At 43.6% G+C, this 25,511-nt stretch overlaps 1 protein-coding gene across 1 annotated transcript in view; it reads right to left on the reverse strand.

Moving 5' to 3' along the window:
- Window positions 1–15,820: 15,820 nt before the first annotated feature.
- LOC138357269 (flap endonuclease 1-like) overlaps window positions 15,821–25,511 on the reverse strand; it is a 157,867-nt gene continuing 148,176 nt past the window's right edge. Inside the window, exon 8 of the mRNA XM_069313919.1 lies at window positions 15,821–16,154. Within this exon, the coding sequence (XP_069170020.1) occupies window positions 16,086–16,154 (69 nt within the window). The 3' untranslated portion in view covers window positions 15,821–16,085. The remainder of the gene's footprint in view (window positions 16,155–25,511) is intronic.

The raw sequence follows: 25,511 nt of genomic DNA on the forward strand, positions 1-25,511 counted from the left end.
ATTTAACCTTTGCAAACAACCTTATCATTGTGTTCATTGCTGTCTTCTTTTATGTGCTAGCCATATGCTGTATTGTGTCTACCAATTTTTGTCAACTACCATTCAAGCTGTCATTGCAATCAATCTTAGCTACCTATGTGCTTTAATATACTGTACCTACAATTTTCTCTCATCTTTTTTTTTTTCTTGCCATGTAACTGTTATCATTTTTTTTATAAATTTTGCAAGTATTTACCTACTTAAAATTTTCTTAGATTAAGGACCTGCCCGAAACGCTGCGCGTACTAGTGGCTTTACAAGACTGTAATTACCATATTATGTATCCTCACATTCCCAATGTACCTTCTTGTATATGCATAATAAATAAATAAATAAATCCAATATATATCCACCGATCGTTTTGTGTTGATATATTTATTACCCAAATAATATCCCAATTGTTATACATATTTAAAATCTCTCTCTCTCTTTGCCTCACAAACCCAGAGAATACTTTAAAGGAAATAAAACATGGTGCCCTATGGCAAAAGGTGGCACCAGAATCATTTCAATACTAGTAAGAAATCATATCAATGCCACGGCAATCACAGACCTACCTAACTGTGGCGAGAATGTCGAAATTATGGGAGTTAACCCTTTAACTTCGCGGCCTATAAATGACACCATCCTCCCCCAGTGCGCAAGAAATAAATTCTCGGGAAAAAATTCGTTTTAGTTCTGAAAGTGTCAAAAACCCCTCCCTGCATATGGGCATAGCAACGGAATTTAAAAATTGTACTTCCTATGGGGTCCGTAAGTAAGTAAGTAATTATCAAAAGAAGGCACCAAACCGGGAAGGCTATGTAGCACCATCAAATACGCAAAATAATCAGAGGGCGCTAAATATCACCAAGGATGCCAATACGAGAACAAAAACGCATAAGGCGAACGATATCAAAAGTATCCGAGTCACCAAGAATTCTATCGAGGGACAGGTGACCGCGAGGGGCGGTCGGAAAGCAAGACACACGCTCGTCCTGGAAGTCAGGACATTCAAGAAGGACATGCACGACCGTAAGAGGGACAATGCAACTAGGACAATAAGGAGCAGGGCGGCGCTCCATCAAGTGACCATGGGTTAAGCGAGTATGGCCAATACGCAACCTCGCCAGAGCTGTTTCCCACCGCCGGTTACGGTGGTAGGAGGACGGCCACGAGGAAACACAACATTTAAGAGTACGTAGCTTGTTACCAGTAACAGACAACCAAGAAGCCTGCCAACGGGTAAGGACTGAGGAATGGATAACCGGGTAAAAGTCAGAATACGGAATGCCTTTGCGAGAGATGGGACAAGAGCGGACAGCTTCCTTGGCAGCAGCATCCGCACGCTCATTTAAAGACACACCAATATGGCTGGGAACCCAACAAAACTCAACCGACTTAAATTTACTGTGAACGAGAAACAGCCAATGCTGGATCTCGACAACTACTGGATGAACCGGATTAAAGGACCCGAGAGCCATGAGGGCACTACGAGAGTCAACAACAACCACAAAGGAAGGCTGACAACGAGAAAGCAGGAGACGAAGAGCGTAGAGAATAGCATAAAGTTCCGCTGTAAAGATGCTAGTCTCCGGAGGCAAGCGACACATATAAGTGCGATAAGGAAAAACAACAGAGTAGCCAACACCGTCCGCTGACTTAGACCCATCGGTGAAGACAGAAACGGAGCGGGAGTGAGAAGAAAAGTGCTCGAGGAAAAGGCGTTTTAGAACCGTAGGAGGGGTAAAAGCTTTAGTGATACGGGTCAAGGATGTACAAAACCGCGGAAGAGGGACCCTCCACGGGGGCAAAGAAGGAACAACACGAGGAGAAACATCATAAATACGAATGGAAAGAGAATCCTGTAGGCGAGATAACCGGACAGAAAGAGGGAGGTGGTGAAGAGGAACAGGAACCGCAGGAGGGGTAAAAGTTAAAGCACGACAGAGGCGAGAGGAAGGATGTTGCAAGGACCGCGCAAGATAGCGAAGACAGTAGCGATCACGGCGGTCCTGGAGGGACAGGAAGCCAGTGACAACATACAAGCTAAGGATGGGAGTCGAACGAAAGGCACCAGAACTGAGGCGCAACCCAGTATGGTGCAAAGCATCAAGACGGCGAAGAGTAGAAGGAGAAGCAGACGAGTAAGCAGGGCAACCATAATCGAGCTTAGACAGGATGAGAGAGGAATGTAAAGCAAGGAGAGTGCGCCGATCTGCCCCCCAAGAAGTATGGGACAAGACCCGAAGGAGGGTAAGGGCCTTAGAGCACTCAACACGGAGGTAAGAGATATGGGGAGACCAAGACAAACGAGTGTCAAGGAATAACCCCAAACGCTTCGCGGAATCTTTGTATTCAAGGGGATGACCATAAAGTGACAAAGAGGGACGAAGAACAACCCGTTTCCGCGTAAAAGTCATGGCACAAGTCTTAGAAGTAGAGAACTTGAAGCCATGACCCGTGGCCCAAGACGACACGGCATCAATTGCAAGTTGAAGCCGGCGTTGAAGGAGAGGCGAATCATCACCCTGACAACAAAGGGTAAGATCATCGACATAAGAGAGCGGAGAAGACACCAGAAGGAAGAGAGGAAAGAAGACCATTGAGGGCAACCAGAAAAAGAGTAGTGCTCAGAACACTACCCTGGGGCACACCTTTGTATTGCTGAAAAGAGGGAGAGAGAGCGGTACCAAGGCACACCCGAAAGGAACGACGAGAGAGGAAGCTGCGGAGAAAGAGAGGGAGATGACCACGAAGGCCAAAAGAATGAAGTTGAGATAGGATATGATAACGCAAAGTGGTGTCGTAAGCCTTTTCTAGGTCAAAAAGGACGGCAACAACGGAGGTCTTCGCAGCAAAAGCAGTACGAATATAGACCTCCAAGTTCACCAGGACATCTGTCGTGCTGCGGCACTTGCGGAAAACAAATTGAGAAGGGGAGAGGAGGTGATGGTGTTCCAGGAACCACATCAGACGAACGTTAACCATACGTTCAAAGAGTTTGCAGACACAACTTGTGAGAGCAATAGGGCGAAAGTCCTTAGGGGAAGTACCCAGAGACCCCGGTTTGCGAACAGGGAGGACAACGGCATCGAGCCAGTCCTCAGGGACTGACGACGACTCCCAGATCCGATTATACAGACTCAGTAAATACTGAGACGTGCTCGGAGGGAGATGGCGAAGCATCTCATAATGAATACCATCGGAGCCTGCCGCCGTAGAACCGCAGAGGGCCAGGGCAGAACGAAGTTCAGAGTGAGAGAAGGGATCATTATAGGGAAGCTGAAGATGAGTGCAGAAATCTAAAGGACGAGACTCAAAGACAGGTTTACGAAGAAGGAAAGATTGGGGAAGATGAAGACCAGAGCTAACAGAAGAAAAGTGGGAACCCAGTTCGGAAGCGGCCTGCAACAGGTCCGCCACAAGAGTATCATGGAGGTGAAGGACCGGTGAAACATCGGGAACGAACTTACCCGCTATCTTGCGGATACGCTTCCAGATCTGGGCCAGAGGGGTTTCGGACGTAATTGTTGAGACATAAGATGCCCAACATTCACGTTTAGCCGTACGGATGGCCCTACGGGCCACCGCACTCGCTTTCCGAAAGAAAAGAAAAGAATCGGTCGTCTGCCTACGGCGGTGCCTCTTCCAGGCTGCACGCTTACAGCGGACAGCCCGAGCACAGTCCGCATTCCACCAGGGAACGCACTTCCGTGGACCCCGAGAGGAAGAGCGAGGAATAGAGCGGAGGGCAGCGTTGAAGACAGTGTCATGAAAAAGGAGGAGAGCGCGAGAGAGAGGTCAGAGAGAGCAGCACTGAGGGTAAATAGGGTCCAGTCTGCCTTAGCAAACTGCCACCTAGGGAAAGAGAGGGAAGGGCGAAAAGAGAAAAAGGAAACAAGGATGGGGAAATGATCACTTCCATGGAGGTCATCAAGAACCTGCCACGTGAAATCTAAGTAAAGAGAAGAAGAGCAGAGAGAAAGATCAAGACAAGAAAGGGTGCGAGTCCGAGAGTCCAAATGTGTGGGCTCACCAGAATTCAGAAGAGACAGGGAAGAAGAGAGGAGAAACGGCTCAAGGAGGCGACCCCGGGTATTCGTCAGAACGTCACCCCAAAGAGAATGACGACAATTGAAGTCACCCAGCAGGAGCACAGGCTCCGGCAAGGAGTCTAGGAGGTGTTTCAAATCAGGAAGAGAGAGCAGGACACTCGGGGGGAGATAAATGGAACAAACTGTGTACCATTTCCCCACAAAGATACGAGCAGCAGAACAATGGAGAGGCAAAGGAAAAAGTAAAGGAACAAAGGGAACATCAGCCCAAATCAAGAGAGCAGAAGAATTAGAAGCCCCAGCAATGGCTGGGGGGGGGGGGGGGGGAGAAAGGAATAGCCACGAAAACGACCAGGACGAGCACCAAGCATTGGCTCCTGGAGACAGACACAAAGGGGCGAAAACTGCGAAATCAGAAGTTGGAGTTCGAGGAAAGTGGCGTAATAACCTCGAACGTTCCATTGAAGAATGGACAACGACGAGAAGAGAAAGGACAAAAACAGAGAACAAGGAAGAAACAAAGGCGAAAGAGCAACAGAGCACGTTAAAGAATATCAGGGTCAGCAAAGTCAGGGTTAGGGGGCATGGGTAAACTGAGCAAAGACGGAGGGAAGGAAACGGGAGAACAGATCAGAGGTGGGCGGGCAGGGTCCGGAGGAGGAGGAGGAGGAGGAGGAGGAGGAGGAGGAGGAAGAGGAGGAGACAACGGAGAGGAGCAGTCAAGGACAGCAGCAGGAAGAGGGGGAGTAGAAAGAGGGGAGCGCACCCCAGCAAGAGCAGCAACCGAAAGGGAAGCAGGGGCCAAAGAAACCTCCATAGCAGGAACAGGGGGCGCAATCACTGAAACGGGAGGGGAAGGAGCAACAGAACCAGACGTAGGAGCTGAGGAAGAAAGCGAAGCCTTCTTACCCGCCGGGGAAGAGGAAGGAGAGGAGCCAGGCTTACGCTTCTGACTTAAAGAGACCGGTGTCCCAGCAACTACGTACCGGGCAACGGATTTCAGTGTCTCAACAGGAGAAGCCGAACGAGAGCACACACGACGGCCGCTAGGAGAGCGATGGACATCCGCCCGCACCGACAGGCGGTGGGGAGAGCCGATAGATGGAGGAAGAGGATGGGAAGGAGGATCGGAGGGGGACGAGGAAGAAGACACAGGAGACACGACAGACCGGGTAGAAGGAAGGGGAACCCCGGACAGAGGACCAGGAGGAGGATCCTTCGGGAGAGAACCCAAAGGAACAGAGGAGGGGGCAGTGGGCGCATCAGGGTCCAAGGCTCGGAAACGGTTGTGAGTCTGAGGAAGGCGGGAAGGACAAGGAGAGGAAGAGCGCAACACGCGAGCATAAGAGATATTAGCATAAGGCGGGAGCCGGCGAACCTGGCGTCTCGCCTCAGGAAAAGATAAACGCTCCCGGTGCTTCAAGTTGAGGACGGCTGCCTCAAGCTTGTAATGGACACACGCACGGGAGAAGGTAGGATGGGCCTCACCACAGTTGAGGCAACGAGCCTGGGGAGAAGTGCACTCCGACTTAGAGTGACCTTCGCCACCACACAAAGGACAGAGAGAGACAGTCGCGGAGCAGTGGAGGGCACCATGCCCAAACCTCCAGCACTTGTTGCAGAGCCGAGGAGAAGGAATGTACTCCTGGACAGAGCACCTGGCACCAGCAAGAATGACAGAGGGTGGAAGGGTCCTACCATCAAAGGTAATCTTCACAACCCGGAGGGGTTGACGGTGACTACCACGAGGGGGACGAGTAAACGTGTCCACCTGGAGAATAGAATGGCCCTGGGCAGCAAGGATATGTCGAATATCGTCGTGGCAGTCACGCAGGTCCCGAACACCGGTCGCAACATGGGGCGGGAGCAAAATAGTGCCAACACTGGCATTCAACTGAGCGTTCTTCGAGACCCGAACAGGGGTCTCGCCAAGGCAGGATAAGGCAGCCAAGCGGGAAGCAGCATCCTGAGAAGGAGCAGCAACTACACGTGTACCGAGATGAGTGGGGTTGAAAGTAATGGAGGCATCCACGGAATCAACGAGATGTCGATGGAGGGAGAAATCGTCAGGAGGCGCAGAATCAAGAGGGAGGAGATCAAAATATTTGGCCCACGAAGCGGGACCAAACAAGGCTTGATAGGTAGCAGAACTGGAAGGAATCGAGCGAGGGCGGCCGTGACGAGGACGGCGGTGAGAACCCCCAGAGAGAGAGGGGTTAAAAGGCGCAGGAGTTACAACTAGAGAAGGAGCCGCGCCAGGGGACGAGGTAGTCACCACTGGGGGCCTGGGGCTCGACCCAACCACAGAGGAGGGAGGGGAGCCAGGGGAAGGAGTCAGAGAGGCCAAAGGAGGAGCAAGGTTGGGGCCCAATGCAGCGGAGGCTACAGAGCCCGGTCTTCCAATACGGACCGACTCGGGGGCTTGGTCGCCCACCCCACGAGCCTGAGAAGGTACACCAGAAGCAGCCGAAACAGGGGTTATCATCATTACGAAAAGAAGAATTCATTCACGAATGTGCCCCCACACCCACCATGGAGCCACAATTAGAGGCAGGACACCCAACAAGAAGCTATCGCCGATCTTGCCGGGGCCTCCTAGGGGTGCGTCGTGAGTATACGCCCCACAAACGCCACCTTAAGAAACCGACAGTCCGTCGAGATTGGGTTCAGTGACGAAAGGGGGATTGAATATAAAAGGTTCCCCTCGCTCTCGACATCGGGTACTACAGTTCTACGGGTGCAAGAGTATGCCTCCTCAAGCACCCGGGCGTCAAAATAGAAGAAGTCCAAGGGAAGAACCAGAACGAGCAAAAGGTCGGCAGGAAACGGCAAGCAGATAGCAGAAGAGGGGGGAGAAAAACGAAACAGAAGGAAAAGGAAAAGATGCCCAGCAGAATTGGAGAGGACGGCAGCAGGAGCACAAGGCTAGAAAAGGACAGAGGACTGTCCCAAGGAGCATCACACTCCGGCAGCCGTCCACTAAGCCCCCACACGGCGACAACGAGCTGAGCGGGGAGGGGGGGGGGGTAGCTGGTCAAGTTACGGCGCCTTGTAGTCTTAGCACCTAGGTAGTCAAATACCTAGGTTACAAGGTGTTGAACGAGAAAGGTTGCCTTAGGGACTCTGGAGGCGCTCTAAAATAGTTAGCTAACTGGGGGACGGGATAACGGACTAGAGAGAACTGTTTCCCCCGGCCTCGTTAGTTAACTGGGGGGTGGAATAATGGACAAGATAGAGCTATTTCCCCCACCCCCGTTACAGTCAGAGGTGGAGGGGGAAGGGGGGGGGGGGCCAGGAAGAAAGCAAAGCCTCTTACCCACCGGGGAGGAGGAAGGAGATGAGCCAGGCTTACGCTTCTGACTCAAAGAGACAGGCGTCCCAACAACAACATACTTGGCAACAGACTCAAGCATCTCAACAGGAGAAGAAGAACGAGAGCGAACAACACGATGATCGCTAGGAGATGGACATGAACCCAGATGGACATCAGCCCGCACAGACTGGCGGCGTGGAGAGCTAAGAGACAAAGGAGAAGGACAGGAAGGAGAATCAGAGGGAGATGAGAAAGAAGACACAGGAGACATGACAGACTGGGTAGAAAGAAGGGGAACCCCAGATAGAGAACTATGAGGGGGACTCTTCGGGACAGAACGTAAAGGAACTGGGGAGGAAGCAGTGGACATGTCTGAGCCTAAGGCCTGGAAACGGTTGTGAGACTGAGGAAGGTGGGAAGGACGAGGAGAGGAAGAGCGCAACACGCGAGCATAAGAGAAGCCAGCGTAAGGTGGGAGACGGCAAACTTGGCATCTCGCCTCAGGAAAAGACAAACGTTCCCGGTGCTTCAAGTTGAGAACAGCTGCCTCAAGCTTGTAGTGGATACATGCGCGGGAGAAGGTAGGGGGGCCTCACCACAATTGAGGCAGCGAGCCTGGCGAGAAGTGCATTCCAACTTGGAGTGACCTTCGTCCCCACACAAGGGACAGAGAGAGAGACAGTACTGGAGCATCGGAGGGCACCACGCCCAAATTTCCAGCAATAATTACAGAGCTGAGGGGAGGGAATGTATGCCCAAATTTCCAGCAATAATTACAGAGCTGAGGGGAGGGAATGTATGCCCAAATTTCCAGCAATAATTACAGAGCTGAGGGGAGGGAATGTACTCCTGAACGGAGCACCTGACACCAGCAAGAATGACAGAGGGCAGAAGGGTCCTACCATCAAAGGTAATTTTCACAACCCGAAGGGCTGATGCCAATGATCACAAGGGGAACGAATAAACGTGTCCACCTGGAGGACAGAATGGCCCTGGGCTTCAAGGATATGCTTGATATCTTTGTGGTAGTCTCTTAGATTCCTAACACCGGTCGCAACATGGTGAGGGAGGAGAATAGTGCCAACACTGGCATTTAACCGAATGTTCTTGGAGACTCGAACAAGGGTCTCGCCAATGCAGGATAAGGCGACCAAGCGGGTGGCTGCGTCCAGAGGAGCAGCAGCAACAACAAGAGTACCGAGATGGGTGGGGTTTAAATTAACAAGAGGCATCTACTGAATCGACAAGGTGCCTATGGAGGGAGAAATCGTCAGGTGTAGAATCCAGAGGGATGAGATCAAAGTATTTGGCCCACAAAGCGGGACCAAACAAGGCTTGGTACACTTCAGTACGGGAAGGGATCGTGTGAGTGAGGCCATGGCGAGGACGGCGTTGAAAGAGAGGTTAAAAGGTGAAGTAGTCACAACGAGAGACTGAGCCGTGCCAGGGAACGAAGTGGTCACCACTGGGGGCTTGTGGCTCGACTCAACCACAGAGGAGGCAAGGGAGCCGAGGGGAGTAGTCAGGAGGGTCAAAGGAAGAGCAAGACCTGGACCCAATGTAGAGGGGGCTACAAAGCCCGGTCTTCAAACACAGTCCGACTCAGGGGCTTGGTCGCTCACCCCACGAGCCCGAGAACATACAAGAGGAACAGTAGCCAACATAAAAACGAGAGGAAAGACGAATGACGAAACGAGAGGAAAGACGATATTCACGAAGGTGCCCCAACATCCATCACGGAGCCACAATTAGAGGATAGGACACCCAACAAGAGACATGTTGCCGATCTTGCCGGGGGCCCCCCAAGGGGGCGTCGTGAGTATATGCCCCACAATTGCCACCTTAAGAACCGTCAGTCCGTTGAGATTGGGATCAGTGACGAAAGGAGGATTGACAATAAAACCGTCCCCTCGCTCGCGACGTTGGGTACCACAGTTCCACGGGTGAGAGAGTATGCCTCCCTAAACACCTGGGCATCAAAACAGAAGAAGTCCAAAAGAATAATCAAGACTGGCAAAAGGTCGACGGGAAATGACAATTAGAAAGGAGAAGAGGGTAGGGGGGAAATGAAACACAAGGAAAGGAAAAGACATCTGGCAAAATTGGTAGACAGCAGCAGGAGCATAAGGCCTGAAAAGGACAGAGGACTGACCCATGGAGCATCACACTCCAGCAGCCGCCCACCAAACCCCCCTGACGATGACAACGAGCCAGATAGGGAGGAGGGGGGCCACAAGTCAAGCCTGGCTTCAGGGCAGGCTTGGGAAGTAGAACAACTCCCAGAACCCCGTCAAGCAGGTACATGTCTATTGCCCCCATGCATGTCTGAACTTCATTTAGGGTGAACTTCTGATTAGGTCCCTAAACAGTTCATCATTGCAAAAATAAGAACTAGGGTGCTTTCTTTTCTAGTTGGTTCTGATATTTGCTGGTTTAACCCTTAAGTTGCGCAACACATCATATGATGTATTGGAGTACTACGCAAGATTTACATGGCCCGCGGATACACAGGGTTCACCACACCATCAGGGCTCTTGTAAACAGATGCCATTTTTAAGAAAAATTGTGGGCCAAATTCCTGGGTGTGAGGGGCCTCACTATTGAGTGAGCTACCAAGCCTGACACACGCAGCATGAGCTCACAGCACTGCTGTTCAGCTTGCGACCACAACATTGCCTAAAAATGCCATAATATACATGTTCATGCTATTATTTAGCGATGATATTATTACAGAAGACCCCTGACTGTGATAAAAATGACCAGGATTCAGATAATAGCAGGATTGTTGTGATAATTAGCGCTGTAGTGGGAGGAGTAATCTTGGTGGGGAGGGAGTCTGCTGACTGTGTGTGACCACCTTTTACTGTCTGGACTCACTATACCAGCTTAGTTGTTCGCTATGGTAAACAAAACATGCAGATACTTATATATAACATCTGCATATAAAAGCAAAAACAGTATGGTGGTAGGAGAATGGTGGCGAATCAGGTGAGGTGAGGGAGGGAGGGAGTGGCAGCCTATGGCGGGATGCTACTGGCTGCCATGCATCCTATAATCACAGTAACGCCACAGGCCTATTAACATACGTCAGAAGTGATTTACCGCACATTCTTGTGAGCACGTCACACAATGTACACACACAGTACCATCACTTTCATGTACAAACTACAGCAGGCCACTTTTCATTCCTCAACGTATATGCTAGAAGCCAGAAACTCAATGTAACACTGTTCCCAGATCTAGACAATCATGGGACAATATACATGGGAGATTTTAACCCTTAAAGTGCGCATCACATCATATGACGTGCTGGACGTTGTACCAGTAAACTGCGCATCACGTCATATGATGTGTTGGAGTACTACGCAAGATTTAAACAGCCCGCGGATACACGGGGTTCACCACACCTTCATCAGGGCTCTTGTAAACAGACGCCATTTTTTTAAAAATTCGTGGGCCAAACTCCCGGGTGTTATTGGCCTCAGTATTGAGTGAGCAACCAAGCCTGACGCACGCAGCATGAGCTAACAGCAATGCTGTTCAGCTTGTGACCACAGCATTGCCTAAAAATGCCAAATTATACTTGTTCATGCTATTATGTAGCGATAATATTATTACAGAAGACCCCAGACTGTGATAAAACTGACCAGGGTTCTGATAATAGCAGGATTGTGGTGATATTTAACGCTGTGCGCCATGGAAGGAGGTGTAATGCTGTGGGAGGGAGGGTGGTGGCGATGTCTTTTGACTGTGTGTGGCCACCTTTTATTGACTGCACTCACCATACCAGCTTAGTGGTTCGCTATGGTGAACACAAATGTAGATACTTATATATAACGTGCGTATAGAGGGTATAAACAGCAAGAGAAGGTTTGGAGCCGCCATTTTGGTGAGAGCGGTGGCGTCGTCTGCACGACGCCACCGTGCAGACGACGGTGTTGTTTACTGGTTACCACGATGGTCTTTGGGCACCATACCAGTTTATTTGTACAAGTATGATGAATAAAACAGGTAGATATTTATATATAATGTGTGTATATAGCGTAATAACACCACACAGTGTTGTTGGAGGAGAAATATAAGTGCGTCTGGCCTTGAGGGCGGCCGCCGATCAGCTGACTGTGTGAGTAGCAACATCTCTGTGCATTTACTCACCATACAAGCTTAGATGTACAGTTATGGTGAACAAAATATGTAGATACTTATATATAACGTCTGTATATAAGATATATAGCGTAATAACACCACACAGTATTGTTGGAGGAGAAATATTAGTGCGTCTGACCTTGAGGGCGGCCGCCGATCAGCTGACTGTGTGAGTAGCCACATCTCTGTGCCTTTACTCACCATACAAGCTTAGATGTACACTTATGGTGAACAAAACATGTAGATACTTATATATAACGTCTGTATATAGTGAATTATAGCAAAAACATTATTGTGGGAGGAGAATGAGGGCGAGTCAGATGACTGGAGGTAGGGCGGGAGTGGCTGGCTGGTACACGGCGGTCACTCCTCATTACTTTTTGACTCGTAATAGCTACTTAGTGGTTCGTTATAGTGAACAAAACATGCAAATACTTATATATAACCTGTGCTTATAGTGTAATAACTGACAAAGTATTTGTTCACTGATTGATGAACATAATTGAATCAACAATATGCACACCATATTTTTGAGTACACCAACGATTCACTCATTTTATTATATAAATATATCAAACTACACACTATTGAATAATATTACAGCAAAAAAAGTATGAAAAATCAATCAGAGACATTGAAATAATTCGGTAATTATCTCTTTGTGGCAACTCTGGCCTGACAGCTTGCGAGCAACAGACCGCCTGGGACGCACGCTGAGTCAGCGCCTATAATTTGCCAGACTTCCCCGCCCTATAGCGGGCAATATATGCCACTTACAATTTTTTTATTATTTTTCTCGTGATCAGTGAACACAAATTAACAGGTTAGAAAGAAAAAATATTTTTTTTTTTTTCAAAATGACATGCGCCTGTGGGGATGGCAGGATATTAGACCCCGAGCATGTTAAGGGTTAATGCCCAGAATACGCCTGGGATATAGACGTATCTGGCAGCTTTCTCAAAACCCAAATGTCGAGTACACAATGTGTCAACTTTGTGAAGGAGAAAACATGCACTCTCTTGAACATTATATTGTAGAATGTCCCATACTGACTGACTTTCGCCCTCCTGGGCTAAGGTATGCTGAACTCTGTAGTTACTGTATGAGTACTGGAACACTTGATGATATATTGGACTTGTATCCAAGATTGACCATGTAATATACCAATCATACAATGTATATATATGATGTAACTATATAACCTGAGCTTGTAAAAGCACCTTCATCACCTTCAGTGATTAAGTGCTTAATTGCACACTAGTTTCTTTATCAGCTACCTCACCCTGTCAGAGTAAATGAGACAAATGTATGTGAATGCATGTGTGTGTGTGTGTGTATATATATGTATGTATATGTATATGTGTGTGTGTGTATGTATATGTATGGGTATAAAGTATATATGGAAACTGATCAGAATTACATTTCACCTTTGTGAATATACATTAATGACACTATGTAAAACACATCTAACACTTTATGTAGGGCATACGTAAATCTGTGTACCTATGTATTTACGTATGTGGGTTAGCTTAGCATTTTAAAAGCACCGAATCACCTTCTGTGGTTGAGTGTTCAATAAACTATATGTTTAACACTTCTCTAACCCTGTCCATGGAGGACAGAAGAAAATGTATATATGCTGGTTAGCATTGTAAATGTGTGGCCACGTCTGTGGTAGAAAATAATAATAATAATAATAATAATAATAATAATAATAATAATAATAATAATAAAAACAAAAAAACTGCCACTCAGCATACCAACTTAGTGGTTCGTTATGGTGAACACGAATGTAGATACTTATATATATAACATGTATATACAGTGTAATAACAGCAAAAGGAGTGTGGGGGAGAAGCTATTTTGGTGATGGGTGTGGCAACATCTGCATGATTTGTCATGTTTGTAGGGGTGGCCACTATGCTCTTTGGGCATTATACCGGCTTAGTTGAACAGTTATGGTGAACAAACATGTAGATACTTATATATAACGTCTGTATATAGGGTAATAACACCACAAACAGTATTGTTGGGGGGTGAAATTTTAGTGCATCTGACCTTGAATGTGTGAGGGAAGCAGCCGCCAGCTGACTGTGTGTAGCGACGTCTCTTAGTGCCTGAACTAACTATATCAACTTAGTTGTACAGTTGCGGTGAACAAAACATGTAGATACTTATATATAACGTCTGTATATAGTAAATAAAAGCAAAGACAGTATTGTGGGAGGAGAATGTGGGTGAGTTAGGTGAGTTGAGGGAGGGAGGAAGTAGCAGCCAGTGGTTGGCTGCCATTGGCTGCCACTGCCACTCAGCATGCCAACTTAGTAGTTCGTTATGGTGAACACGAATGTAGATACTTATATATAATGTCTGTATATAGTGAATAAAAGCAAAAACAGTATGGTGGGAGGAGAATGTGGGCGAGTGAGGTGTTGAGGGAGTGAGTGGCAGCGAGTGGCTGGCTGGAGTGTGGCAGTCACTCCTCATTGCTTTTTGACTCATAATACCAACTTAGTGGTTGGTTATGGTGAACAAAACATGTAGATACTTATATATAACCTGTGTGTATATAGTGTAATAACCGACTAAATATCTGTTCACTGCTTGATGAACATAATAATTGAATCAACAATATGCACACCATAATTTTGTGTATAGCGATGAATCACACATTTTATTATATAAATATATCACACTACACACTATTGAATAATATTACAGCAAAAAAACTGAAAAATCATTCAGAGACATTGAAATAATTATGTAATTATCTCTTTGTGGCCACTCCTGCCTGACAGCTGGCGAGCAACAGACCGTCTGGGATGCACGCTGAGTCAGCGCCTGTTATTTGCCAGACTTCCCCACCCTATAGCGAGCACTATATGCCACTTACGATTTTTTTATTATTTTTCCCATGATCAAAGAACACAAATTAACAGGTTTAGAAGAAAAAATAATTTTTTTTTTGGTATGCGCCTGTGGGTGACAAATGCTAATTAAATTAGCCCTGAGCAATACAAGGGTTTAGGAAAATGTCACACATCTACAAGAGGTCATTTATTTGCGACTGTTCACCAAGTCTACTTCCTGGAATTCTCTCACGGTTTAGCTGTGTTTGCCACATCTTTCCACCTAGGTGCCGTAAGTTGAAGTCATCAAGAACGATGATGTTTGAGGCAGAGTTTGTGAGGCTTACTAAGCAGTATTGTATTTTTGTATGTTGGTCTTTAAACTGCTGAGGATTTGCATCTGGTGATTTATATACCAGGACAATCCCCACATTTAGAATTTCTATTTTGATTATCGAACCTTACACATATCATTTGCAATGTTTAGCAGCTCTGTGCAGATGAGTGTGTCCTTAATGCACAGGCTTACCTTGAGATACCGTGAGGATACCTTACCTTGAAACGATTTCGGGGCTTAGCATCCCCGCGGCCCAATCCTCGACCAGCATCCCTGCGGCCCAGTCTTCAACCAGGTCTCCTGGTCGAGGCCTACAGCTTACCCTAGCCTGTAGACTATATTTTCTATCACATCTGAAAAGACAGAATTCTAGTATCCATATCTCACTGTCATTTAAGTCCTTTGTGTGTGTGCATTTTGGATATGTTTCCTTGTAAGCTGGCCAAATGGTCAAGAACTTCTTTCCCCCCTTTTCTACAGGATATTCTTAGTGATAATGAGGACAGAGTACATTTTTCCATTTATTTACTACTTCATCCTAATAATATCTACTCATCTTACTTGATTAGTTTCTTTACATTTTTATTTATGCATATTCTGGCTATAGATGAAAGAAAAATAGCAGGTACTAGCTTGTGTTATTAGGGAATATGCTGTCAAATCTTGAACGTCTTAATCAAATAAATTGTCAGCCACACTTCCATGGAAATAACCATTCCATTTGCTTGGGCTCTATTTCTCCTAGTCTCCTAGAGTCCAGGTGAATGGAATCTTAATCCAATTCTGGCAGTAAGTGCATTCTGATATTAACAGGTTTATGGAAATGAGCCAAACAAGTCATTTATAAGTCAATAAGTAGGTAGTTATTAGGTACTAACTCCAGGTACTAACCCCTGGAGTTAGACACCTGTTTTGGGTTGCATCCTGGAGAAGGTTCTGGCTGCCTCAATAAGCCTAACAGGCTTACTGTCCTGTCCAATGGGAAAAACAGACTTGTGAACAATTACAAGTTTTAAATATTCGAGAGATTCTGCATCTAACCTCAAGATTAGGGAGCCCATAGATAAAATAACTTACTGAAGATAAGAAAAAACAAATACAATATTTATGTTTATTTACTAATGTTCGCTGTTAATGAAGAAGGGCCCACAAGCTGTGTATCAAGCCTACCGACAAGATAGGCCTATTAATGTCAACTTGTGTAAGTGCTATAATCGAACGGTTAATGATTAACAGTTAATGAAAATCTCAATTGCAGAGTTGTACTTAACTTAAAAGTACCACCAAACCAGTATTATACTTTATAACCTCTTTCATCGACACATAACTGCTCTTCTCTCTTCAGCAAGGTAACGTCCAAGAGCTTATCGGCCCCTCTTGAAACTGCCACCACGCGATTTCGACTTCTTTGCAGATCCTGGTTTCTCATTTGACTGAAAAAGCCAGCATTAATGTAATGAAAATCCTCTTTCTGGTGGGTCCCTCTTGGTAGCTCATTTGTTCCTTAAAGCCACAGAGGGAGAGTCCTCCCAGAAATATCATTATCAATTCATATTGAAAGATATATTTCTTATAATCATGAAGAAAAATAAATAATAAAAACTTTAAACATAGGCCATAAAAAGGTTCATGAAAGTTAATCAAGAATTAGAGTAGACGAAAAAAATATGCAGAGAGGCTCATGTGGTGTTTCAGAGGCATTCTAGAAACATTAGAGTGGGTTTTCCTGCTAGTTCATGTATGTTAAGTCTAACTTCTGCCCTACATCTATGGATGGTTGAACTGAACACTCGGTCACAAGCCGGCTTTGCTAGCCAGTGATTTTGTTCTTCGCGTACTATCCACTTTATTTACACCATTAATTTAAGAAAATGTCTGCTGATTTATGATAACACAATATCAAATTTGGTTAGAACACCTTACCTTACCAAGACAAATGGATTGGTGTGGGTCTTGGATACAAAAACAATGGTCAGCCGAGAGCCCCAGATACTAGACTAATGCTCTTGTAGGAAGGAATAGAAAAAGATTAATCTCCAGTCAAGTCTCCCTACCCTTTTTTGCTCAAAGGATGTGGGGTTGGCTGCCCAGCTTGATGGGGTTTTGAGAGGTCTTCTACTCCCCAAGCCCTGCCCGAGGCCAGGCTTGACTTGTGAGAGCTTGGTCCACCAGGCTGTTGCTTGGTGTGGCCCGCAGGTTCACATATCCACCACAGGTGGTATGTCCAGCACTCCTTAACCTTAAACTGCACAACACATCATATGATGTGTTGAGTAACTTGCTATAAATTGCGCATCACGTCATATGATGTGTTAAAGTAAGATTTAAGATTTAAGATTTAAGATTTAAACGCAAGATTTAAACGGCCCACGGATACACAGGGTTCACCTCACCTTCATCAGGGCTCTTGAAAATAGACGCCATTTTTTTTTTAAATCGTGGGCCAAATTCCCGAGTGTGAGGGCCTCAATATTGAGTGAGCCACCAAGCCTGACGCAAGCAGCATGAGCTCACAGCACTGCTGTTCAGCTTGTGACCACAGTATCGCCTAAAAATGCCATAATATACATGTTCATGCTATTATTTAGCTTTGATATTATTACAGAAGACCCCTGATTGTGATAAAAATAACCAGGATTCTGATAATAACAGGATTGTTGTGATAATTAGCGCTGTAGTGGGAGGATTAATCTTGGTGGGGAGGGAGGTAGTATTGTCTGCTGACTCTGTGTGACCACCTTTTACTGTCTGGACTCACTATACCAGCTTAGTTGTTCGCTATGGTGAACAAAACATGCAGATACTTATATATAACGTCTGAATATAGTGAATAAAAGCAAAAACAGTATGGTGGGAGGAGAAGGATGGCGAGTCAGGTGAGGTGAGGGAGGAAGGGAGGGAGTGACAGCCAGAGGCAGACTGCCACTGGCTGCCACTGCCACTCAGCATACCAACTTAGTGGTTCGTTATGGCGATCACAAATGTAGATACTTATATATAATGTGTATATATGGTGTGATAACAGCAAAAGAAGTGTGGGGGAGAAGCCATTTTTGTGAGGGAGGTGGCAACATCTGCATGATTTATCATGCTGGGTAGGGGTGGCCACTATGTTCTTTGGGCACTATACCATCTTAGATGAACAATTATGGTGAACAGAACATATAGATACTTATATATAATGTCTGTATGTAGTGAATAAAAGCAAGAACAGTATGGTGGGAGGAGGATGTGGGCGAGTGAGGAGTCATTGAGGGAGTGGCTTTGAGAGAGCCACTCTGAGAGAGAGAGAGTGAGTGAGAGTACTCTTTGAGAGAACTCTATCAACATCAGAGGCACGAGACTGTTCAACACGCTTCCGCTACACAAAAGGGACATAACTGGCAAACCCCTCACAGTGTTCAAGAGAGAACTGGATAAGCGCCTCCAAAGGATACCTGATCAACCAGGCTGTGACTCATACGTCAGGCTGCGAGAAGTTGCATCCAACAGCCTGGTTGATCAGTCCAGCAACCAGGAGGTCTGGTCGACGACCGGGCCGCAGGGACGCTAAGCCCTGGAAGCACCTCAAGGTAACCTCAAGGTAGGTGGCGGTGAGAGGCTGACTGGCAGATGTGGTTGCCACACCTCGCTGTTTTTTGACTTGCACTATCAATTTAGTGGTTCGTTATGGTGAACAAAACATGCAGATACGTTTATATAACCTGTGTATATAGTGTAATAACCAACAAAGTATTTGTTTATTGTTTTATGAACACAATAATTGAATCAATAATATGCATACCATAATTATGAGTACAGCGATGATTCACACATTTTATTATATATCACACTACACACTATTGAATAATATACAGCAAAAAAACGAAAAACAATCAATCAGAGACATTGAAATAATTAGATAATTATCTCTTTGTGGCCACTCCTGCCTGACAGCTGGGGCTGAACAGACCGCCTCCCGACGACGCGTGCCGAGTCGGCGCCTCTTTTTGACAGACTTCCCCGCCCTGTAGTGGGCAAAATATGCCACTTACGATTTTTTTATTATTCTTTCTGTGATAAGGGAACACAAATTAACAGGTTTAGAAGAATTTTTTTTTTTTTTATGCACCTGTGGGTGACAATGGCCAAATAGTACTTAGCAACACAAGGGTTAAAGAAAACTATCCAATTTTCTCTTGAAGAGGTCCACAGTTGTTCTGGCAATATTTCTTATACTCACTGGGAGAATGTTGAACAACTGTGGACCCCTGATGTTTATACAGTGTTCTTTGATTGTGCTTAAATTGTAATTGTGATGGCACCCCTGCTCTTCACTCGTTGTATTCTGCATTTTCTTCCATATTGTTCACTCTGTAAGTTGTTACTTTACTGTGTAGATTTGGGACCTGGCCCTCCAGTATTTTCCACGTGTATATTATTTGATAGCTCTCGTCTTCTTTCTAGTGAATACATTTGGAGAGCTTTGAGACGATCCCAATAATTTAGGTGCTTTATCATGTCTATGTATGCCGTATGTGTTCTTTGTACTCTATTTCAGTAATCCCTCGTACTGAGCAGTACTCAGGATGGGCAGCACAAATGATTTGAATTGTACAACCATTGTGATGGGATTTGAAAGTTCTCGTAATCCATCCTATCATTTTTCTGGCTGACTCAATATTTACTTGGTTATGGTCCCTAAACGTTAGGTCGTCAGACATCATTATTCCCAAATCCTTGACATGCTGTTTTCCTACTAAGGGCAGATTTGATTGTGTTTTGTGCCTTGTATTATGTTTAAGGTTCTCATTTTTACTGTACCTGAGTACCTGGAAGTTATCACTGTTAAACATCATGTTATTTTCTGCTGCCTAGTTGAAAACTTTATCTGTTAGTAGTTTTTCAATGTCTTCAGCAGAGGTAATTTTAGTGCTAATTTTTGTGTCATCTGCAAAGGATGATACAAAGTTGTGCCTTGTATTTGAGTCTATATCTGATATGAGAATAAGGAAAAGCAGTGGTGCAAGGACTGTACCCTGATGTACAGAGCTTTTAACTGCACTTCGACTCAATTTTATATGGTTGACTGTTACTATTTATGTTCTATTCAACAGAAAACTGAGTATCATATACATTTTCTTCTGTCCTCCATGGACAGGGTTAGAGATCTGTTAAACATATAATTCAGTGATTTATTGAACACTCAATCACAGAAGATGATTATAGTGCTTTTAAAATGCTAAGCTAAATACATAAATACACAGATTTACGTCTGTCCTACATAAACAGTGCTCAAGGTTTCTTTTTACATTGTGTCATTAATGTGTGTTTACAAAGGAGAAATGCAATTCAATACACATACAGTATGTATATGTGTGTATATGTGTGCGTGTGTGTATGTGTAATTACCTAAGTGTAATTACCTAAGTGTAGTTACAGGATGAGAGCTACGCTCGTGGTGTCCCGTCTTCCCAGCACTCTTTGTCATATAACGCTTTGAAACTACTGACGGTCTTGGCCTCCACCACATTCTCACTTAACTTGTTCCAACCGTCTACCACTCTATTTGCGAAAGTGAATTTTCTTATATTTCTTCGGCAACTGTGTTTAGCTAGTTTAAATCTATGACCTCTTGTTCTTGAAGTGCCAGGTCTCAGGAAATCTTCCCTGTCGATTTTATCAATTCCTGTTACTATTTTGTATGTAGTGATCATATCACCTCTTTTTCTTCTGTCTTCTAGTTTTGGCATGTTTAATGCTTCTAACCTCTCCTCGTAGCTCTTACCCTTCAGTTCTGGGAGCCACTTAGTAGCATGTCTTTGCACCTTTTCCAGTTTGTTGATGTGCTTCTTAAGATATGGGCACCACACAACAGCTGCATATTCTAGCTTTGGCCTAACAAAAGTCATGAACAATTTTTTTAGTATATCGCCATCCATGTATTTAAATGCAATTCTGAAGTTAGAAAGCATAGCATAGGCTCCTTGCACAATATTCTTTATGTGGTCCTCAGGTGATAGTTTTCTATCTAGAACCACCCCTAGATCTCTTTCTTTATCAGAATTCTTTAAAGATTTCTCACATAATATATAGGTTGTGTGGGGTCTATGTTCTCCTATTCCACATTCCATAACATGACATTTATTAACATTAAATTCCATTTGCCAAGTGGTGCTCCATCTACTTATTTTGTCCAGGTCTTCTTGAAGGGCATGACAATCATCTAAATTTCTTATCCTTCCTATTATCTTAGCATCATCAGCAAACATGTTCATATAATTCTGTATACCAACTGGTAGATCATTTATGTACACAATAAACATCACTGGTGCAAGAACTGAACCCTGTGGTACTCCACTTGTGACATTTCTCCATTCCGATACATTGCCTCTGATTACTGCCCTCATTTTTCTATCAGTTAGAAAATTTTTCATCCATGATAGAAGCTTACCTGTCACTCCTCCAATATTTTCCAGTTTCCAGAACAACCTCTTATGTGGAACTCTGTCAAAAGCCTTTTTTAGGTCCAGATAGATGCAGTCAACCCAACCATCTCTTTCCTGTAATATCTCTGTGGCTCGATCATAGAAACTGAGTAAATTCGATACACAGGATCTTCCAGATCGAAAACCATACTGTCTGTCTGATATTATATCATTTCTCTCTAGGTGTTCTACCCATTTAGTTTTGATTAGTTTTTCCAATACTTTCACTATTACACTTGTCAATGATACAGGTCTATAATTGAGGGGGTCTTCCCTGCTGCCACTTTTGTAGATTGGAACTATGTTAGCCTGTTTCCACACGTCTGCTACGATTCCTGTACACAGGGATTCCTGAAAGATCAGGTGAAGTGGACTGCTGAGCTCAGATGCACATTCTCTCAGAACCCATGGTGAAACCCCATCTGGGCCAGCTGCTTTGTTCTTACTGAGCTCCTTGAGCATTTTTTCCACTTCGTCTCTAGACACCTCTATGTGCTCTATGTTGTTCTCTGGAGTTTTCTGTAATGTGTGTGTGTGTGTGTGTGTGTGTGTGTGTGTGTGTGTGTGTGTGTGTGTGTGTGTGTGTGTGTGTGTGTATATATATATATATATATATATATATATATATATATATATATATATATATATATATATATATATATATATATATATATATATATATATATATGTATGTCGTACCTAGTAGCCAGAACTCACTTCTTGGCCTACTATGCAAGGCCCGATTTGCCTAATAAGCCAAGTTTTCCTGAATTAATATATTTTCTCTAATTTTTTTCTTATGAAATGATAAAGCTACACATTTCATTACGTATGAGGTCAATTTTTTTTATTGGAGTTAAAATTAACGTAGATATATGACCGAACCTAACCAACCCTACCTAACCTAACCTAAACTATCTTTATAAGTTAGGTTAGGTTAGGTAGCCGAAAAAGTTAGGTTAGGTTAGGTAGGTTAGGTACTCGAAAAACAATTAATTCATGAAAACTTGGCTTATTAGGCAAATCGGGCCTTGCATAGTAGGCTGAGAAGTGCGTTCTGGCTACTAGGTACGACATACATATATATATATATATATATATGTATGTCGTACCTAGTAGCCAAAACGCACTTCTCAGCCTACTATGCAAGGCCCGATTTGCCTAATAAGCCAAGTTTTCATGAATTAATTGTTTTTCGAGTACCTAACCTACCTAACCTAACCTAACTTTTTCGGCTACCTAACCTAACCTAATCTATAAAGATAGGTTAGGTTAGGTTAGGTGGGGTTGGTTAGGTTCGGTCATATATCTATGTTAAAATTAACACCAATAAAGAAAAATTACCTCATACATAATGAAATAGGTAGCTTTATCATTTCATAAGAAAAAAATTAGAGAAAATATATTAATTCAGGAAAACTTGGCTTATTAGGCAAATCGGGCCTTGCATAGTAGGCTGAGAAGTGCGTTCTGGCTACTAGGTACGACATATATATATATATATATATATATATATATATATATATATATATATATATATATATATATATATATATATATATATATTAGTATATTTTGGTAGCAGTCTTTCCTGTAGACATATATTATTAAATATGACCGAAAAAGTAAGATTAATAATTCTAACACGAATTTTCTCAATCTTTCGTACATTTTGTTTCACTGTTGGAGGTAAATCAAAAATCAATTCTCCAAAATTCATTTTTATTTCTAGTCTGACGCGACACGAGCGCGTTTCGTAAAACTTATTACATTTTCAAAGACTTTAGTTCACAAATACACAACTGAATAGAACTTACGCATCTCCGATTTTTTATCTACATTTGAGTGAGGTGGAAGGGGTGATGTGGCATTAACACAAGACAGAACAAGATGTGGTATTAATAGGGTATTAATTTCATCAACACAAGACAGAACACGAAACAATGGATATTGAATCGAAGTGTTTGTAGAAAGCCTATTGGTCCATATTTCTTGATGCTTCTATATTGGAGCGGAGTCTTGAGGTGGGTAGAATATAGTTGTGCAATAATTGGCTGTTGATTGCTGGTGTTGACTTCTTGATGTGTAGTGCCTCGCAAACGTCAAGCCGCCTGCTATCGCTGTATCTATCGATGATTTCTGTGTTGTTTACTAGGATTTCTCTGGCGATGGTTTGGTTGTGGGAAGAGATTATATGTTCCTTAATGGAGCCCTGTTGCTTATGCATCGTTAAACGCCTAGAAAGAGATGTTGTTGTCTTGCCTATATACTGGGTTTTTTGGAGCTTACAGTCCCCAAGAGGGCATTTGAAGGCATAGACGATATTAGTCTCTTTTAAAGCGTTCTGTTTTGTGTCTGGAGAGTTTCTCATGAGTAGGCTGGCCGTTTTTCTGGTTTTATAGTAAATCGTCAGTTGTATCCTCTGATTTTTGTCTGTAGGGATAACGTTTCTACGAAAGAAATGTACGAAAGATTGAGAAAATTCGTGTTAGAATTATTAATCTTACTTTTTCGGTCATATTTAATAATATATATATATATATATATATATATATATATATATATATATATATATATATATATATATATATATATATATATATATATATATGACACTGTCAGACCACGGAGAAAAATGAAACAGGAATTTCCTTAAGTACTTTCGTATATTAAATACATCTTCAGAACGAAGATGATTAATCATCTTCCTTCTGAAGATGTATTTAATATACGAAAGTACTTAAGGAAATTCCTGTTTCATTTTTCTCCGTGGTCTGACAGTGTCATATATATATATATATATATATATATATATATATATATATATATATATATATAAATATATATATATATATATATATATATATATATATATATGTCGTACCTAGTAGCCAGAATGCACTTCTCAGCCTACTATGCAAGGACCGATTTGCCTAATGAGCCAAGTTTTCATGAATTAATTGTTTTTCGACTACCTAACCTACCTAACCTAACCTAACCTAACTTTTTCGGCTACCTAACCTAACCTAACCTGTAAAGATAGGTTAGGTTAGTTGACCAGACCACACACTAGAAGTTGAAGGGACGACGACGTTTCGGTCCGTCCTGGACCATTATCAAGTCGATTGTGATGAGGAGGTACGGTCAGGCAATAAATAGGCAAGAGAGAGCTGAGGAGGAAAGTCAGTTGTAGGGGATAGTAGTAATGAGAACTGCAGAAGGCCTATTGGCCCATACGAGGCAGCTCCTATTATAACCACCGAAGGAGATAGTGATAGGAATAAGAAGAGGATAGCAAGGGAGTGTAGGAGAAGACAATGAACAGAAAAAGGGAGAAGAGAGAAAGAAAAGGAAAGAGAAAGAAAGATAAATGGAAGGGGGAAGCTACTCTACTCTACACAGACGCCGTCTTGTAGAATCGGCTCTTATTAACAATGTACCTAACATGAACTTGAGTCCTGGCTTTGTTGCTGTGGACTCTTCCCTTTCACAGTATATACTCAAATGCTCTAATCTTTCTAACAAACGTGACTTAACATAAGCTTTCCCCCTTCCATTTATCTTTCTTTCTCTTTCCTTTTCTTTCTCTCTTCTCCCTTTTTCTGTTCATTGTCTTCTCCTACACTCCTATCCTCTTCTTATTCCTATCACTATCTCCTTCGGTGGTTATAATAGGAGCTGCCTCGTATGGGCCAATAGGCCTTCTGCAGTTCTCATTACTACTATCCCCTACAACTGACTTTCCTCCTCAGCTCTCTCTTGCCTATTTATTGCCTGACCGTACCTCCTCATCACAATCGACTTGATAATGGTCCAGGACGGACCGAAACGTCGTCGTCCCTTCAACTTCTAGTGTGTGGTCTGGTCAACATACTTCAGCCACGTTATTGTGACTCATCGCCTGCATAGGTTAGGTTAGGTAGGGTTGGTTAAGTTCGGTCATATATCTACGTTAATTTTAACTCCCAATAAAAAAAAATTGACCTCATACATAATGAAATGGGTAGCTTTATCATTTCATAAGAAAAAAAATAGAGAAAATATATTAATTCAGGAAAACTTGGCTTATTAGGCAAATTGGGCCTTGCATAGTAGGCTGAGAAGTGCATTCTGGCTATTAGGTACGACATATATATATATATATATATATATATATATATATATATATATATATATATATATATATATATATATATGTCGTACCTAGTAGCCAGAACGCACTTCTCAGCCTACTATGCAAGACCCGATTTGCCTAATAGGCCAAGTTTTCCTGAATTTATATATTTTTCAAAAAAAAATTCTCATGAAATGATAAATCTGGCC

The sequence above is a fragment of the Procambarus clarkii genome, chromosome 77, assembly GCF_040958095.1.
Source record: "Procambarus clarkii isolate CNS0578487 chromosome 77, FALCON_Pclarkii_2.0, whole genome shotgun sequence".
NCBI lineage: Eukaryota > Metazoa > Arthropoda > Malacostraca > Decapoda > Cambaridae > Procambarus > Procambarus clarkii.